The following is a 16944-nucleotide window of genomic DNA, read 5'->3' on the forward strand; positions in this document are numbered from 1 at the left end:
GCTTCACCACAGTAAAGACAGCTGCGATGTCTACTCTCCAGAATGCGCTTACAGCTATATTTTCTTTCATTGTAATTCTTTGTAGGGTTTGTGTGTCAGATAGGAGGTAGATGTAGCACTGCTCTGAAGTTTTATCCACTTCAAGTCAAGTGAGCATGCTTTCAAAAGTCATGCCATGAATAGTGATTATTGATCAGTGGAGGAAAAAATGCTGAATCAAATCGATATTTGGTATGAGAACACTTTTCCTTTAAGACAGGGCCATTTCCTCAGAGGAATACTTGTGCCCAGTGTTTCAGGGTAGGTGGGGGCATTCTTTCAAGCATGTTGGAGAACATGCTCAGGGTGGGTGGTGGGGCCATATAGTTGCAGGGTTGCTTGTTCTCCTTGTCAGTGGAGATAATTCTTTGACTCCAAATGGGTGAGTGAGTCATCTTGCTGCAGAATGAATTTGGCATGTCATACCTTGGTGGTATCCAGAGCCAATGTCAAAGATCCACATCACGTCCGATCAAAGCATTTTTCAGTGGATTGGTATCTGTACAACCCTAACCCTGATTCTTTGTTTATGCCACTGAGAGCTCAATTTGTAGTGAGATGCTAGGAATGCAATTTTTGAAATGATTTTCTTAATCTGCAGCATTGTCATTTCATGTTTGTCGTGGATATTGCTGTTTTAGTCCACAGGCATACGATATGGTCGCCAACACAGCTCTGCTGTACGTATGTTAATGACTTAACAGACCTCTGTCCTAGTAAATCCCTGCTTGTATGAAATGTGTTTTCTGGATAAAGGTCCTTAAGCGTCACAGAAGAGTTCCTTGCGATGTGCCATTGTTTGCTAAAACTACCACAATTCTCTCTCCTAAAAAAACTGAAAAACTCCACCTGGTGGCATATTTTGGTACTACTGTTAATCTACAGTACTTAAAGTATGTATTATCAAGAAAAATACTATTTGCGCACTATTGACAGATACTAAATTTTGAATTTCTCCATTTGAATCGGTGTCAAAATACTTGGTTGTTCAGGTACCACCTGACACAGTCTGAACCAGACTCTAATTTTTTCCGCAGGCCGGGACGGCCATTCAAGAAGCTGGGAGGGCGTGGTCGACGGAAGCGCTCAGCCTCAGCCAACTCATCGTCCAGCTCCTCCTGTGAGGGTTACCCAGGAGACGATCGACTGCTTTTTTCAATGCGAGACGACGACGATCTGTCGCACAGCAGCTTGCGCTTCAACAACAAGACCAAGGGCCTTATTGACGCCCTCACAAAGTTCTTCACACCGTCGCCTGAGGGCCGTAAGGCACGGCAGGAAGTAGTGGACTACTCACAGCAATGTCGCATCCGAAAGAAAGCCAATCGCAAAGGAGAAGGAGATGACAGAGGGGGTAAGGATTGGTTTATTTTTCTGCACAGCTCGCCGTACACCAAAAGTTAGAGGACAATAATCAAGTTTATAAAGTTAATCGATGTGAAAATCAAGGACAGCTTTGCATATGTGAAATAAAGTGGTGTACATAAAGAGATGATAAAGTGTTTTTGCAGAAAAATTTATGAAGCTCATTTGCCATTGCACAGTAATAGTTATTGAAGACTACAAAAACATGAACAAACACGCTGTGAAGTTTACCGTCTGATACAGTCACATAAATTGATCATGTTGCACTTAAATGAGCCATCATCATAACATTTAAAACCATACTGTGTCTTCATGCATCCTTTGTCAGTGTTTTGCTGACAGGCTCTGCTCTACCAGCTGTTATTGTGATGCCTCTAAGTTCTTTGTCTTTTTTTTTTTTTTTTTTTGAAAAAAAAGAGATTCACTCCTGATGTTACTTATTTGGAAATTACAGGGTAGGGGTAAAAATTGTGTTGAATTGATTTGTTATTTCCAGCTGGAGAAAATTATTGCTTCTGTGTAAAAATAAAATGCTTTGTAATTTGAAGTGGCCACCTGCAATTCTATTTCTATTGAATTTTTTTTAGACCAAAAATACATAGCCGTGACCAACAAGTTGAACAGAATAAATGTGGCAAAGCAGATGCATCATTTTTTTTAGTAACCAGCAGCACCATTATCTGTGTTTTGTAAATTGATTAACCTGCTTCATAATAATTGTCTAGATAGAGCCACGTCAACCACTTCAGTAATTTTATCATGAAACATATATGTGCATATTCGGTAAAATATAACTGTAATTTATTTTACTGTTTTGGATAATCGTATGTAGCACAAATGCCATTTAGCCAAGAAAATTGGAACAAACTCTTTGAGCACCTGTCTTTTGTGTGTTTAAAGGGAAACTCCAGTCCAGCTGTTCATTATAAACAAAGCAAACATTATAGTAATTTAGCAAGCTAGTCACTGGGTTTGTGTTAATGTCACCTTTTTGTTTCAATCATCAGACAATCAGGAAGGCAGCGACTGGCGTGACGAAGATGAAAAACTGCCTGGCCATGAGAACTTAACGGAAAAAGACATTGAACTGTTCAGACACATCCAGGAGTTGGCACTACAGGTACACAGACTGAGGGATTAAATATTGAATGTCTTAAATATTTGATAAATGAGCAGAGATGGGACAAAATTGTAGAATGAGACAGCCTTAGCACTGGAGGAGACCTGTGAGTCTAGACTGAGGTTGCCAGGCTGGAGTCACTGTACCTGGATCTCAGTTTTAATGGTGATGAGAATGTGGTTAGAAAGAGCAGAGTCAACAGCTGGCAGGTTGTAAGAGATGTTGCTGGCTCAGATGAGGTCTGCAGAATGTAGGCACGTTTGTGGGTGGAAAAGTCAATGAGCTGTGAGAAACCATTGAGTTTCAGTGCTGAAAAGAAATTAATTTGGCGTGGAACAGCTGCCAGATTCAGCATGGATATTAAAATCATCCATTACCATAGATGCAGCACACATGGGCCAGAGCTGGATGATAAATGTGGGCTACAGTGAGGATCAGAGGTTCGGTATTAAATGACCAGTAGATGCAAATAGCTGGGGGTGATTTTAGGACAGCAGCTTTACTACACGGTAATTATTCTTTACTGTTGTCACTGGAAATTTGCTTGAATCTGACATTGTGCTTGTGACTGATGGTGAACCCTGCTCCATGATTGGAAGGGCACGGCTGGTTAGTGTAAACATACTTAAAGCTGTGTGAGTCCTCTGTCATGTCTGTAAGGCTTATAAAATTTGTGTCACTTCTTATGTTTGATGGAGGTAACATTGAGCAGGGCACCTCTAATCACAGTGTCCTGAGAGGTTAACCAGTAGTTACAAGGAGGAAACATAAATTAGCCACATTAATGCCCCGTTTCAAACCATAAGTGCAGCAGTAAACTGACCAGAGAGTGGGTGTTTGGCTGCTGTCGTGGGAGTCGTATTAAAACACTACCCTGGATCCAGACTGGAATATCCATACTTGTGTTTAAGTGTTTAGGTCGGCAGAGTGGTAAGAATTAATGAACTGTAAAAAGGGTCAGTGTGTTTTTTTTCTAAGCTGAGTAGCAGTGGAGTAGAGTACATGAGCATTATAAATGGCAGGTAGAGATCACCAGACCGGTCTGTTAAGATTCTGAGGCAGTGCATTCTCACAGATCCACTTAAAGCTCCAGGGTAATGTTAGCAAGTTGACCGGTCTTTCTGAGAATTTGTTGCTACTTGTCTGTTTTGCTGATATATTTGTTTGTGTGTATGGATATTCAGTGCTCTCTCTACCCGTCATACCACAGATCTCAGGCCCATGCTGTGTTAATCCCTACAGTTAAAAACATGGATCTCACCCTCAATATCTCTCCCTCCCTGTCCTATCTTTGTTGTTCACCCCAACAGAAAGTTGGGGTGACAGGCCCTCCAGACCCTCAGATGCGCTGTCCGTCTGTCATCGAATTTGGCAAATTTGAAATCCAGACATGGTATTCATCTCCCTACCCACAGGAGTACAGCAGGTAAGCTGACAGGCTGTAATGAAGTACTCACAATTCTGCTTGTAGGTGGAAAAACTACTGCCAGCGTAATGGAACTTAGGCCTACTATTTTTTTTTTTTTACAAAATTTTCTTCCATTAGGTGTTTGAAAATGATAAGAGACAGAATACTTGCCTAGATTAAAAGCTTGCAATCCTTTTAAAAGCAAAACTCTTAATATTGGCCCTAATTTTTTTAAAATCCACTTGTTTCCATGTACGTCTCAGACAATGCAGAATTGTTTGCACCATTTAAAACAAGAGCTTTGATAAGCAGGGGCTTGTTATTCTCAGCAGTTTGCCTTTGCTCTCATTGAAGCCTTAAAAAATCCAGTCTGAGAAGCTGGAAACAGAAAATGTTTAGTGTTTTGCATTCAGAAACACTTACATTTGCCAGATTAATCAGATAAATCCTCTGCCACTCAACAATTAGTTTCATTTGGAACAGACTTGCGTAAAACTATTCCTGACTGCTCCTTCTTTTTTTGTGCTTCCTTTCCCCTTTCCAGACTACCCAAGCTCTACCTATGTGAGTTCTGCCTGCGCTACATGAAGAGCCGGAGCATCCTTTACCAGCACATGAAGAAATGCAGCTGGTTCCACCCCCCTGCCAACGAGATCTACAGAAAGGACGATGTGTCTGTGTTTGAGGTGGGCTGTAGTGATAATTTAAGAACTGGAAAGCCAAGAGATGAAATGAGTGAATGATGCAGGATGCTGCTGCCAGTAGAACCATTAAACAGCAGTGGTGTTAGAGCGATATGTTTCATGTTTTTATTATTATTCTTTATTTTACCAGGTAAGGTCAATTGAGAACAATTTCTCATTTACAATGATGACCTGGCAAGAGATCTGTTCCATTGCAAACCTCCATACAGTTGTCCAGCATAATCAATGTGCAGACCAACAAATCCTCCTTCTAAATTTATTCCATGCTTTCTCTACTTTACCACAACCCACTAATGGGTGTTTAAGACATTCATATTATCTGCATGGTCTGAATCATATGCTTGGCGCACTAGTAGGACTTCTCCACCAACTTTATTGACATACAGTATGTTAATCAGACAAATTCCTAATGGTGATTAACTGACATCGCCGCCTACCATGGTGGAGTGTTCTTTTGTTTATGTCATTGGGGGAAGACACTGTTATTATTAGAAGAATTCACATTTACCAATTTACAGTTAAGCAGTTCTTCTGGGTCCCGTAGCACAGTGGGCAGCTAATTCATTGGATTGTTGTCTGCAGGCTACTACCACTGCAGCTTCTGTCTTAGCCCGCTCTGCAGTCCATCCTCGCTCTGAGGAGAGCAGAGATACCTGGCACTCTGCCAACCTGAACCTCCCTCCTTCTCTTTCTCTTTACCACTCATTGTTTCTCCCCTCCCTCTCTATCTATCAGGGTCTCCAGAGACACAGCAGAGATCATACCCTCACACTAACTTCGACTGTTTTCACCTTCACTTTACTCCACAGCTGTCAAACAGCAGCTTAAAGATGTAATTCTGTAGACTGTTGTGTTACGGATTTTGGAAAGTAGCCATTTAAGAGACTTTCTGTCAGTATATTGTACTGATTTCTGTTTCCCGCTAATCCCACAACAGGTTGATGGAAATGTGAGCACAATCTACTGTCAGAACCTGTGTCTGCTGGCCAAGCTGTTCCTGGACCACAAGACCCTCTACTATGATGTGGAACCTTTCCTTTTCTACGTCCTCACCCAAAATGACAGCAAAGGTTGCCATCTTGTCGGCTACTTTTCCAAGGTAGTATGGGCTTTCAGTCACCACAACCTCTCAGTGAAACTCCATTCATTTTGAATTTTATATTTTCTGTTTTCCAATAACCTCATGTCTCCTGCTAGTTTTACATGGCACAGTATTCACACTGCACCAGCTTACTTAGAAGAACATGAGTGGGGGAGAAAAATCTATTCAGATTAAATGAAATTGCAATGCATTTGTATCACCCCACAGTGCTCCACTCACACAAACATACAAATGCTCATGTGTGTCCCACATAAACAGTGGGTGCTGTGAGCTCCGCTGTCCCTCTCGAGGTTGCAGCTGCAGGTGCTCCCATTAGCATGCCGCCGCGCTGCCAAAACACAGCAGTTAGTGAGCGGACGCAGCACCATCAACACCCTGCTGTACACCCACACAGGCCTGCTCTATAATGTGGTTTCATTATTTTTTTTTTTCTAATGGTTGAATGTGTCTGTGTGTTTTTCTTTTTTCCAGGAGAAGCACTGTCAACAGAAATACAACGTATCGTGCATCATGATTCTTCCACAGTACCAGCGCAAGGGCTACGGACGCTTTCTCATTGACTTCAGTAAGGATGTTAAAACACATTGAGGACACCAATAACTAGCAGAAATCATATATGTTTTGAACATTTTCTTTTTTTTTAATAGACACTGCATTAAAATATGAGGCTTATGATGTCTGTGTCGTGGGTCTTTCCCTTCCTGCAGGCTACTTACTTTCAAAGCAAGAGGGACAGCCTGGATCTCCAGAGAAGCCTCTGTCGGACCTAGGCCGGCTGTCGTACATGGCCTACTGGCGCAGTGTGGTGCTGGAGTGTCTCCATGAGGTCCGAGACCAGCAGATCACCATACGACAACTGAGCAAACTGACAGGGATCTGCCCGCAGGACATAACCACCACCCTGCATAGCCTCACCATGCTGGAGCAGCGAGGAGACAGGTCAGAGACGGGAACTAACACACACTCAGGAAGAAACAACATTATGTATTCTTGCAAAATGACTCAAAGATGCATTGTAGTGGTTCATACTGTTTTCCCGTGTTAACACTTCTCTCAGATCGCATGGTGTTATGTAAAAATTATAACGTTAACACTCTGAGTGACCTATACTTTTTTTTCCTTTCATTGTTGTCTTTCCTGCATTAGCATACTATGTAACTTAATACATTGCAATAAGAGACTGGAGGAGGATCTGATTTCCAAACAGTACTCAAAGTCCTAAAGGCTCAATTGAAACTGAATATGGCCAGTAGCCAGGTTACACCTTGCATGTAAACAAAGACAACCTTTGAAGTCGACTTTAGAAGTATTATTGCTCACATAGTCATGATAAGACGTGAGTGCAGTGTGTAGTTAAATTGACTCTCCTGATTGTCAGTATTACTTTGGTATCCCACTACTGCCTTAATTTAGAGACTTCTAAGTTATTATTGCTACATTTTTTTGACAGATGGATTAACAATTCTGTCAAATTCGAAACCATTTGCTTGCTAACTTTACTAAATAAGACTCTTAACGATGAAGTGCTGATTTTGCTGGAGTTTAATCGAAGCAGCTAAAATATTTTGCTGAGGTTGCCTAATGTCACTGTAAGAAGAAGCATGGATGGGCAGTTGGCTGTGTAATTAGCAGTGTTTGGGTTTACACCAGTGATTAATGGACTGTCACTGTCTGACAATACTGGCATGTAAAACAGGGTTTTTTGGTCACAATGATGTGAGCAGCAAAGTCAGAGACAGCATCAGAAAGATGGACAAAATATCACTTTATAAACATTGGGTTTAAACATATGCACTCGTAATGTGTGTGCATGCAGACATAGTCTTGTATGTGTATCTTTACATAGTTATCTATAGACACACAAGAAACCATACACATGACTGTTGCACACATTAACACATGGACTGTCTGTACTGACATAAGCAGTGATGTTAATCTTGTTTGTTACACTTATATGCGGGAAAACGTACACAGTCATAATGCTCTTCTTTGTGCTTGCTGTGACTTTGTCAGACTTGTCCTGGTGCGACGGGATAAGCTGGTGACTACCCACATGGCTCGTCTCAAGGCCCGGCCACGGCAACTGGAGGTCGATCCTGAGTGTCTCCGTTGGACTCCTGTCATTGTAACCAACACTGTGGTCTCTGACGCTGATGGAGATGATGATGAGGAGGAGGATGATGATGAACTAGATGAAGACAACCGCAAGGAGGTAAATACATTGAATTTGTACCTACTCCAAGTAGAGATGATGATTCATGAAAAGGTTGCTGTAGATTCTTGTTTATTAATGATGTATTTCACTGTACATTATCTAAACAGATCAAACCAAGTCACAAGGTCCCACCGATGTCCTGGCACATGCGGCAAATGAAGGCAAGGGATGAGGAGGAGGAGGAGGAAGAAGAAGAGGAAAGAAAGGGATTTCTGGGGTTTCCCATTAGCCAAAGCTCTCCGACGTCTCCTCCCATCCGCTGTCCACCACCTGTCCCAGAACCACCGCGGCCCCCTCCCCCAACAAATGGAGAACGTAGGCCCCGGGGACGCCCACCCAAAAACTGGCCTTGGGGCAAGGTGAAGGACAGCGCACGGGTGGGACGGCCGTCTAAGATCCGCCCGATGGAGGATGAAGACGATGAAGATGATGAGAGAGCAGAGGGAGGAAAAACCACAGGATCTGCCAGCAGCCCACCCTCCCTTTTCTCCCTGGACAGACAAGCAGATTCCACAGCCTTTCGCTCCCTGGACATGGCCAGGCACCCCTCCATAACCCCCACACGACGAGGGCGACCCCCAAGGAAAAAGAGAGGCCCTAAGCCCAGACTGACTGAAGGGCCTGGAGAGGGGCTGACACAGCTTCCTGGGATTTCTAGGTTGAATGAGTCGCCACCTGTCAGGAAGAGCTGCTTCAGTGAAAGCAGTGAAGAAGAGGAGGATGATGATGATGATGAAGATGATGAAGAGAGGAGGGCATGTTCCCCGCCCATCCTCACCAAGCCAGCCATGGGGCTCAAATGCAAGGTAAGAAATTGCCGTGTCATATTAAAATCTCAGAAATAGGACTGATTAAATATTATTGGAAAATGACTTACTTTGTAATCGTGTTGATCTCAGTTAGTCTTGAGTCATCATTTTAGGCTCATTTTCAAAATCACATCTAATCACCTGTTCTGTTTCTCCCTAGAAGCCCCTGAGGAAGCGGCGCTTTCGCCAGCGTAGCCACCCTCACAGCAGTGTGGTGACAGAGACAATTTCTGAGACCACAGAGGTGCTGGATGAGCCTTTTGTAGACTCGGACTCAGAGAGGCCTATGCCCAGGCTAGAAGAGGAGACGCCGCTGGGCCACCCACTGCGCCGCTACCCTCCAGCCCGATCTGCTCTGAGGTTGTCTGACCCAGCACCCAAGAGGAGCCGTCACTCCAACCTCACAGATTCAGAGGAAGATGGTGAATAGCCACAGTAGATGCTAAGCTTGGCAGGATTTTCTGATTATTTATTGTTGCAGCTTTATCTAACCCCGTTATATTCTTGTTTTCTCAGACATCACACCTGTGTTGAAGCCTGTAGCTGCTCTGCCAGCAGCTCCATCAGAGACTCTAGTGGCTAACCCCGAGGTCCCAGTCAAGAAGAAGAAAGGCTGGCCCAAAGGAAAGAGCCGCAAACCACTGCACTGGAAGAAACGAGGACCTGGAAAACCACCTAGTGGTGGGCCCAACCAGCGAGCAGCTGCAGAGAGTCAGGTTCAGAGTGGGGATCCTCAGCCCCCCAAAATCAAGATGAAGCCAGGCCGCAAGCCCCGGAGCTGGTACCTGCAGCGGGCCCAAGAGGAGGCAGAGAGGCAGGAGCAGGAAAGACGAAGACTGCTGGAACAACAAATGGACAAAGATCCTCAGCTCCTCCAGACCGATGATCATAACAGCAAGCGAATCGGCAGAACCAACACTGACAGAGACAACAAGCAAAAAGACTCTGATGAAGAAGATGACTATCTCCCTAAACCTGTTGAGCAGAAAGTGCCCAAAAGACGAGGGAGACCGCCCAAGAACCGTGCCCTCCACCAGCCACCTCAGCCGGCCCCCAAACCACCGCCAACCTCTGAGCCAGAAGAAGAAGAGGAAGATGATGATGAGGAGGAGACTGAAAGAACCTGGGAAGAAGACAAACCCAGCCGCCCACCATCCCGTCCTTTGCTGTCTCCTTCTTCCTCCTCTTCCACCTCAGGGCCCCGGGCCCCACAGTCCCGGCCTCAGGACACAGATATGGGTGACAGAGAAGAAGATGATGATGATGAAGAGAGGGAGGAAGAAGAATGTGGCAGCATGGGCAGTGGTGGTGGGAGTATCAACAGGCGAACAGCAGCCACACCAGGTTCAGGAAGCAGGCGCAGTGAAGACCATGATGCGGATGATGAAGGTGACGGCCACTTAGAAGATAAGAGCAACAGCAGTAAGAAGAGAAAAAGTCAGGACTCTGAAGATGATGATGATGATGAAGATGAGGAAGAGGACAATGCCTCCCATGCAAACTCTCCTCCAGTCAAAGAAGAACCTCAAGGTGGAGAGGCTTTTTTAGACATGGAGAACAGCGTGGCCCGGGACTATGTCAGCAAGCAGGAGGAGGAAGAAGAGGAGGAGGAGGAGGCTGAAGAGGAGGTGCAGGAGGCCAAGTGTCAGCCCTCATCAGCCGACCCCCAGCAGGAGGAGAGGCGGCGCAGAGAGCAGGAGGAGTCTGCTGCTGCTGCTGCAGCAGTGGAAACCGTGACGGCCATGTCTGTTCCTACTGAGCCCATGGAGCTTCAGCCTCTGCACCCCGATGACAAAGATGTCACGCTGTTGATGGAACCCCAACACACACATCCACACTCCCACCCTCATCAGCACTCTGACTTCAAGGAGGAGCTGGCCCACCATCACCCGCATCACCCCCATCATCACTCCAATGAGCTGGACCTGGAGACTATGCAGGCCGTTCAGTCTCTGACACAGGGAGAAGCCCAGGACGAAGAGACTGAACCCCAGCCGCATCACGGGGCTTACCAGGACTGCGAGGAGACCCTAGCTGCCTGCCGGACTCTGCAGAGTTACAGCCACACAGGGGAGGCTGAAGAGGAGGCGCTGACCTTAGTGGAGGAGTGTGGGGCTTCCCAACACAGCAGCCCACTCCCTAATCCCCCAGTGCCACCCCTGCCTAGTCAGTCTGTACGCTCGGTGAACAGTCCGGGGTTGCCCTCTGGCATCGTTGATACAACACCAGCAGGGCAGAGGGGTGGAACTCCTGGCCCCACTGGAGCAGGGGCAAGTGGTGGAGGTGCTGGAGGGGGGTACACCCAGATCACTCCAGAGCATCCTAGTTCCCTGTCTGCCCCCTCCCAGCAGAACATGGAGACATCACCAATGATGGATGTGCCATCTGTGTCGGACCACTCTCAGCAGGTGGTGGACAGTGGCTTCAGTGACCTTGGCAGCATAGAAAGCACTACAGAGAACTATGACAACCCCAGCAGCTATGACTCCACCATGGGAGGAGGGGGCAATGGAACAGGGAATGGCGGTAACGGAGGGGGAATGTCAGCTGGTGTGGTTGCGGGAGCTTCGACAGCTTCATCATCATCTGTGTCCTCTTCTTCCAGCTCAGCCACCCCTTCATCTTCCTCCCAGTCCAACAGCTGCTCCTTCGTCCCAGCCCCAAGTCTCACGTCTTCCACAGGAAGTGGTTCGTCTCAGCTGGGGATGGGCAGCTGTAGCCTAATTCAACAAACAGGACCAGGGCCCAATAGTGGACCAAGTGCCAGTAATGTTGGCAGTGCCGTGCCACAGCCCCCACCACCCCCACCGCCGTCCAACACCCCCAGCTGTGGCATTAAGTCTCCACAGAGCTGTGGTGTGATTGAGAGGCCGCCCAGCACCAACCAGCAGCAGCAGCAGCAGTCCCAAAAAAAGGTGCCTCAGCAGCAGCAGCAACAAGCCCCCAACCCTCAACCTCCGCCATCAGCCCCACCACCACCACCACAGCAGGCCCTCTCCCAGTGCAGCATGGGCAATGGCTTCGCCTCCACACCCATGATCATGGAAATTCCAGAGAGCGGGAGTGGAGGAGGGGGCCGCACCCTGTATGAGCGTATGGGTCAGGACTTTGGTACGGGGGGCTACCCCCAGCCCTCAGCAACATTCAGCCTGGCCAAACTCCAGCAGCTTACCAACACCATCATGGACCCCCATGCCATGCCCTACTCTCACTCAGCCTCTGTTACCTCCTATGCTACCAGTGTTTCTCTCTCCAACCCCGGACTGGCCCCTTCACCACACACTCCTCTTCCTCAGGGCCAGCCCACTATGACCCCCCCTCCTAACCTTAGCTCTGGCTCCATGAACCTGGGCTCCCTGCAGCTGCAATGCAACATGCCCGCTACCAACATCGGTTTGGGACCCCCACCACACACACAGCGGCTACAGGGCCAGATGACTACAGTCAAGGGCCACATTTCCATCCGGTCCAAAGCTACTCAGCAGCTGGCCCCTGCCCCACACCAGCAGCAGCTCTATAGCCGCAGCTCGGGGGCTGTGGCCATGCAGGGCACGCCGCGCACCCTGGCTGTGCAGCGTGGTATGATGCCAAACCTCATGCCCACATCGGCGTACAGTTCCATGAACATGCCTCTAAATGCCATGTCAGGCGGCTACCGAATGCCCCAACCCATGATGAACAGTGGTTACCACAGCAATCCTGCTTACATGAATCAGCCAGCTCAGTACCCCATGCAGATGCAGATGGGCATGATGGGAGGGCAGGGTTACCCACAGCAGCCTATGCAGCCCAATCACCATGGCAACATGATGTACACTGGCCCCTCCCATCACAGTTATGCTGGTGTCCCAAAACAGTCACCTTACATGAGCAGATGAGCAGCCAAGAACTGAAGAAGGAGATGTGGGGCCAGAGCTGTTTGCTCACTGTACTCTAAATGTCCATTACTCCTCTTCACCCTCTCCTGTGCCTCGGCAGGCATCAGTGAGTTGAGGTGGTTGAAGAGAGAGAGGGTCTTTAGGTTTCCTGTTTTTCTTTGTTGTCATTTGTCCCTTTATGTTTGGGCTGGTTCCCCCCTCCCCTCCCAGCTGGCTTTTTATGGGAGCAATTGGGTAGGGGTTGGGGTGTGTACATGGACCTCGGCCGTGCCATGCTGCCTCAGGCCAGGCCTACACAGTCCTGTAATGTGGTTTCACACAGGCCCAGGAGTCTCCTCCTGCTCATGATGCATTGGAGGAGAGAAGTGGAGGACAAGAATGACAAGGAAATACACAGAAAAACAATACAGGAGTACCTTGCTTTGTCAGACTGCGAATGAAAAGCAGTGGTTAACTGAATATATTCAACCATGCACACAATCTTTTAATTGATATAGGAAGCCTTACCTTGAAAAAGAGACAATGGAACATTGTAGGCGGACTGTTGTTTTGTTTTGTTAAACATAATGTTGAATCTTATTTTTGTTGTTGTTGTTTTTGTTGATTGTTTTTTGAAATACTCGTGTGCAGTCCGACCTCTTATATGCTTTGGTCTTTATATGTGTGGCATTCTGAAATGGTGATACACCATCTTGCTCTCTCAGAAGTACCCAAACACCTCTGAGGCCGCCCGGTCAGACAGCTTTTCACCCAGTTCCAGGAAAGCATGTGAGTGGGGCCTCGAGTGTTTGAGGTGCTGAGCTGTTTCCAGAGTCTCTGTCTTCCCAGATGGACAGTGTTGTACCAAAAACACAGCAAAGACACAGAAGAGACTAGCGTGTTACTGTCTATTATATATCCATAAATGAAACAAGTAGCATTATTTTCCAGTTTGCCGCCACTCTGAAACGTTTAGATGTAAATATTCTGGTACTTCCCAATATTCAGCACACACACACGAACACACACTGACTAGCTGTCGCCAACTGGTTAGCTAGCTCAGGAAAGTACAACATTCAGCTTTTTTTGTCCACACTCCACTGACAGACGGTGTACAATGTCAGCCTTTTTTAGCAGTTTAGGGAATGCAGAGCAAACAGTGGAATTTCCATTTAACTGCTTTAAGGAAAGTCGGTTAACTATAGCTGACCTCGCCTCCTCAAGTGTTAGTGGCCAGAACAGGTCTAGGAGTCTGCTTTTGAATGGTGTATTTTATTAAAACTGTTATTTTTTTCTTCCTTCTCTGCAAAATTCTGCACTCCCATTGGCTAGAAATATGGCAGCAGACAGTTAGCCTTTGTAAAAGGTGTGCCTAAATGCCCAATCTAGTGCATGGTTTGGCCCTCGCATAGAGGGTCGTTTATGAAAGCAGGGTCGGAGGCGAGTAAGTGTTCGAGGTCCTGTTGGTTCTCACTGGCAGGAGTGAAACGGTTGACCTTGTTGCTCCATGTACCAGTATTCAAAGTCAAAAGAGGAGTTTTGTTTTCCTTACAGACCTGACATGCATACTTTATTTGTGTGTATTGTTCCGTTCTGTACTTATTTTTCTTTATGTTTCGTTTCTTTTCTGAATTTTATCAGACTGGGCAGCTTTCTTTTATGACACAAGCTGACTCTTTTTGACTTTAGAAACCTATTGTAGAGAAAATGTTTTTTCTATAATATAAAAGGAAATTCTGACATTAATATTGGTACTGTCATTTTTTTCACTTCTGTTTCAGGAAACAAAAAAAAAACAATACATATTTTTTAGCTCGCCTCTTGGGTAATAATTACTAAGAAATTCAAAATTTAAAAAAATTACCACTCACTTTTAGTGACTTTAAGATGCCTTTAACCTCTCCATTCCATCTCATCTCTAGAGTTTTTCTATCTTTGTGTAGTATATTAATGCTATTTTAAACAAAAGGACTACAAATATCTAAAGGTCACTTGGCATTCTTTTTTTTTTTTTTTTACTTCTTGTGTGTGTATAGGACGACTTCCTTACATTTAAGAGGCATGTAAAAATGAGCTCAGTATATTTCTGTCTGTTTATATTGCTTCCCTTTTTGTATCCTTTGTAATTGTACATGTTGCGTTGTATGCTAAGAGAGAGCGCAAAATAAAGAGAGGGGGTGACAGCCGGGCACACAGTGAAGGTTGATTTGCGCTCAGCCGCCTCAACTCTCTACTCTGTCCTGTATGTATTTCCATTTATTTGTTTTTTTTTCTTTCTTAGCAAGTACTTTCAAAGAACTCTGTACATTTTAACATAAAATGAAAATAAATTATGTTGAGCCATTCATGTTTCCCTGATTTAGTTTAACCTGAAGAAGATGTCCCCTAAAACGGCTCCTTCCTGATTTTTATGCAGACTTATAATTTTTTTCCCCCCCAAATAGTGAATTCTTATTTTAGATTTGGAGTTTAGAACTTCAGGAACAAACTTTGCATATTAAAAAACCCCGTTTTGACAGCTTTACATATTGAACTGTGGGTTAAAGCCCACCATTGGAGTCGTTTCATGCAGCTTTCTCTTCCCTCTGCGCTGTCTGTTATCGTTTCCAAAATCTCCTTTTACTTGGAACACGTCAAAGCAGCAACCTACACACTGGAAATGGCAAGTTCGTGCTCTAAGGCAGGCCTGTCTGGTTGTTTCTCCAAATGGTTGTAATGAATTGCATGTTTACAACATCTGCCGATGAGCAGGGCTGTTCTTGCCCGATGTTTATGGAAAAAGCTTCCTTTTCCATGTTTCACCAAAACAGGTCACAAACCTTTCAGAGACGCTGCTGCTGTAGCATTCTGGGTTTAGCAAGACAATTGTAGTTAGTTTAATGATGCACAAACTTTTTTTAAAGGATAATGATATTTGGTAACTACTGCTACACAACAAAAACAAAATGATGGGCTTATGCTATTTATTTCCATTTGCGTAAACACCTCTTCAAACATCGATTCCAGGTTTTCTTGATGACGACCAATCGACAACAAACTAGTTGACAATGATGGGATAATTTATTTAATCACAAAACTGTTTGAAAAGTTGCACTATTGAAGTTTACTGTTTTTTTTTTTTTAGAATACTGATTGTTATAAAATCTCAGAAAATCGTTGGAAAACAAAAACTGCCTCATTATTTCCTAAATCCCTTTACTGACTAACATTTAAAAACCCGAAAGTATTAACTCATATTATCTTCATATTAGAAACTCTGAACTTTGCATTCTTCAGAAAAATCACTAATATGACTAATTGTTGGACTTTTTCCACGATTATCAATCGACTGATCATTTCCTCTACACAGAACTGGTTAAACTGATTTCTGGGTGTTTGGGAACATTATGACACTGCCATGTACAGTGGAAGTCAATAAGGACGATGTTCACAATATTAAAACCCCTGTTTAAATAAGTGTGAAAACATGCCCTTGGCCTTGGGTATTGTTAAGTGTTTAAAACTCAACACATGGGTAGAAGTAATCACATTTACCCGATAGTGACTGGAAACCCATCCACAAAACCCCACAACTGTTGTCAGTGTGTTACTTAAATACTGCTAAGCTCTGACTTTAGCATTTAATTGATTAGTTTCACCTCAGAGTTAGCAAGCATTGATTTAATGCATCTTATCCAGTCCGGTACCACTTATAGGTCTGCATGAACCACTTGTGGCCACTAGAGGTCACTGTTGAATCTGTTATCTCCACGTCCACTCCCAGCTGCAACAGAATCCTAATGTCCATGATCTTGTCAGTGTGAGATGTCTGGATACAGACGTCCCATTTGTCAGACCTGTGTGATGCACCACGTCTAATCGCTGACAGCAGGTGAGCATTTAAACACAACAAAATGTAACTGAGAACATCTATCAAGTTGTCTTTATTATGTGAATTAGAACACATTTCGGAGATGAGTTCCAATTTATGCTACTTCTGTTGTAGATTTTGGGGGGAAATGCCGTGTTTTACTTCACTACATTTATTTGATAGAAAAAAAGATCACTTATTTAGCTAGTAGCTTTTCAGATTAGAATCTTTATATACAGAAGCCGTGATCTTTTAAAAAAAAAAATGGAACATAGAGATTAAGTGATTTAATAGTATATAAAAAACAGCAAATTTTATCTAGAATCTATGAAAATTGAAATGCAGCTTACATGTTCTTACATTAGAAGTAAGAGTCTAACAATATACACTTCCAGTCAAAAGTTTTAGAACACACCAATTTTGCCATTTAAAAAACAAACACGAAATTCAAGTAGCACTCTTCAGTGTCCTGCCC

The 16944-nt window shown here is 44.7% G+C and overlaps 1 protein-coding gene across 2 annotated transcripts in view; it reads left to right on the forward strand.

Annotated features, from left to right (window-relative positions):
- Positions 1–14962, forward strand: part of kat6a (K(lysine) acetyltransferase 6A) — a 32724-nt gene extending 17762 nt beyond the window's left edge. Inside the window, exons 7-17 of one of the 2 annotated variants that reach the window (XM_022212393.2) lie at positions 1077–1393; positions 2412–2524; positions 3835–3950; positions 4477–4618; positions 5574–5735; positions 6210–6303; positions 6446–6677; positions 7752–7950; positions 8061–8759; positions 8923–9184; positions 9279–14962. In XM_022212393.2, the coding sequence (XP_022068085.2) occupies positions 1077–1393; positions 2412–2524; positions 3835–3950; positions 4477–4618; positions 5574–5735; positions 6210–6303; positions 6446–6677; positions 7752–7950; positions 8061–8759; positions 8923–9184; positions 9279–12640 (5698 nt within the window). In that variant the 3' untranslated portion in view covers positions 12641–14962. The remainder of the gene's footprint in view (positions 1–1076; positions 1394–2411; positions 2525–3834; positions 3951–4476; positions 4619–5573; positions 5736–6209; positions 6304–6445; positions 6678–7751; positions 7951–8060; positions 8760–8922; positions 9185–9278) is intronic. The other variant, XM_022212395.2, reaches the window with a different exon arrangement.
- The last annotated feature ends 1982 nt before the right edge of the window (positions 14963–16944 follow it).

Source organism: Acanthochromis polyacanthus, chromosome 7 (assembly GCF_021347895.1).
Source record: "Acanthochromis polyacanthus isolate Apoly-LR-REF ecotype Palm Island chromosome 7, KAUST_Apoly_ChrSc, whole genome shotgun sequence".
In the NCBI taxonomy this organism is placed as follows: Eukaryota; Metazoa; Chordata; class Actinopteri; family Pomacentridae; genus Acanthochromis; species Acanthochromis polyacanthus.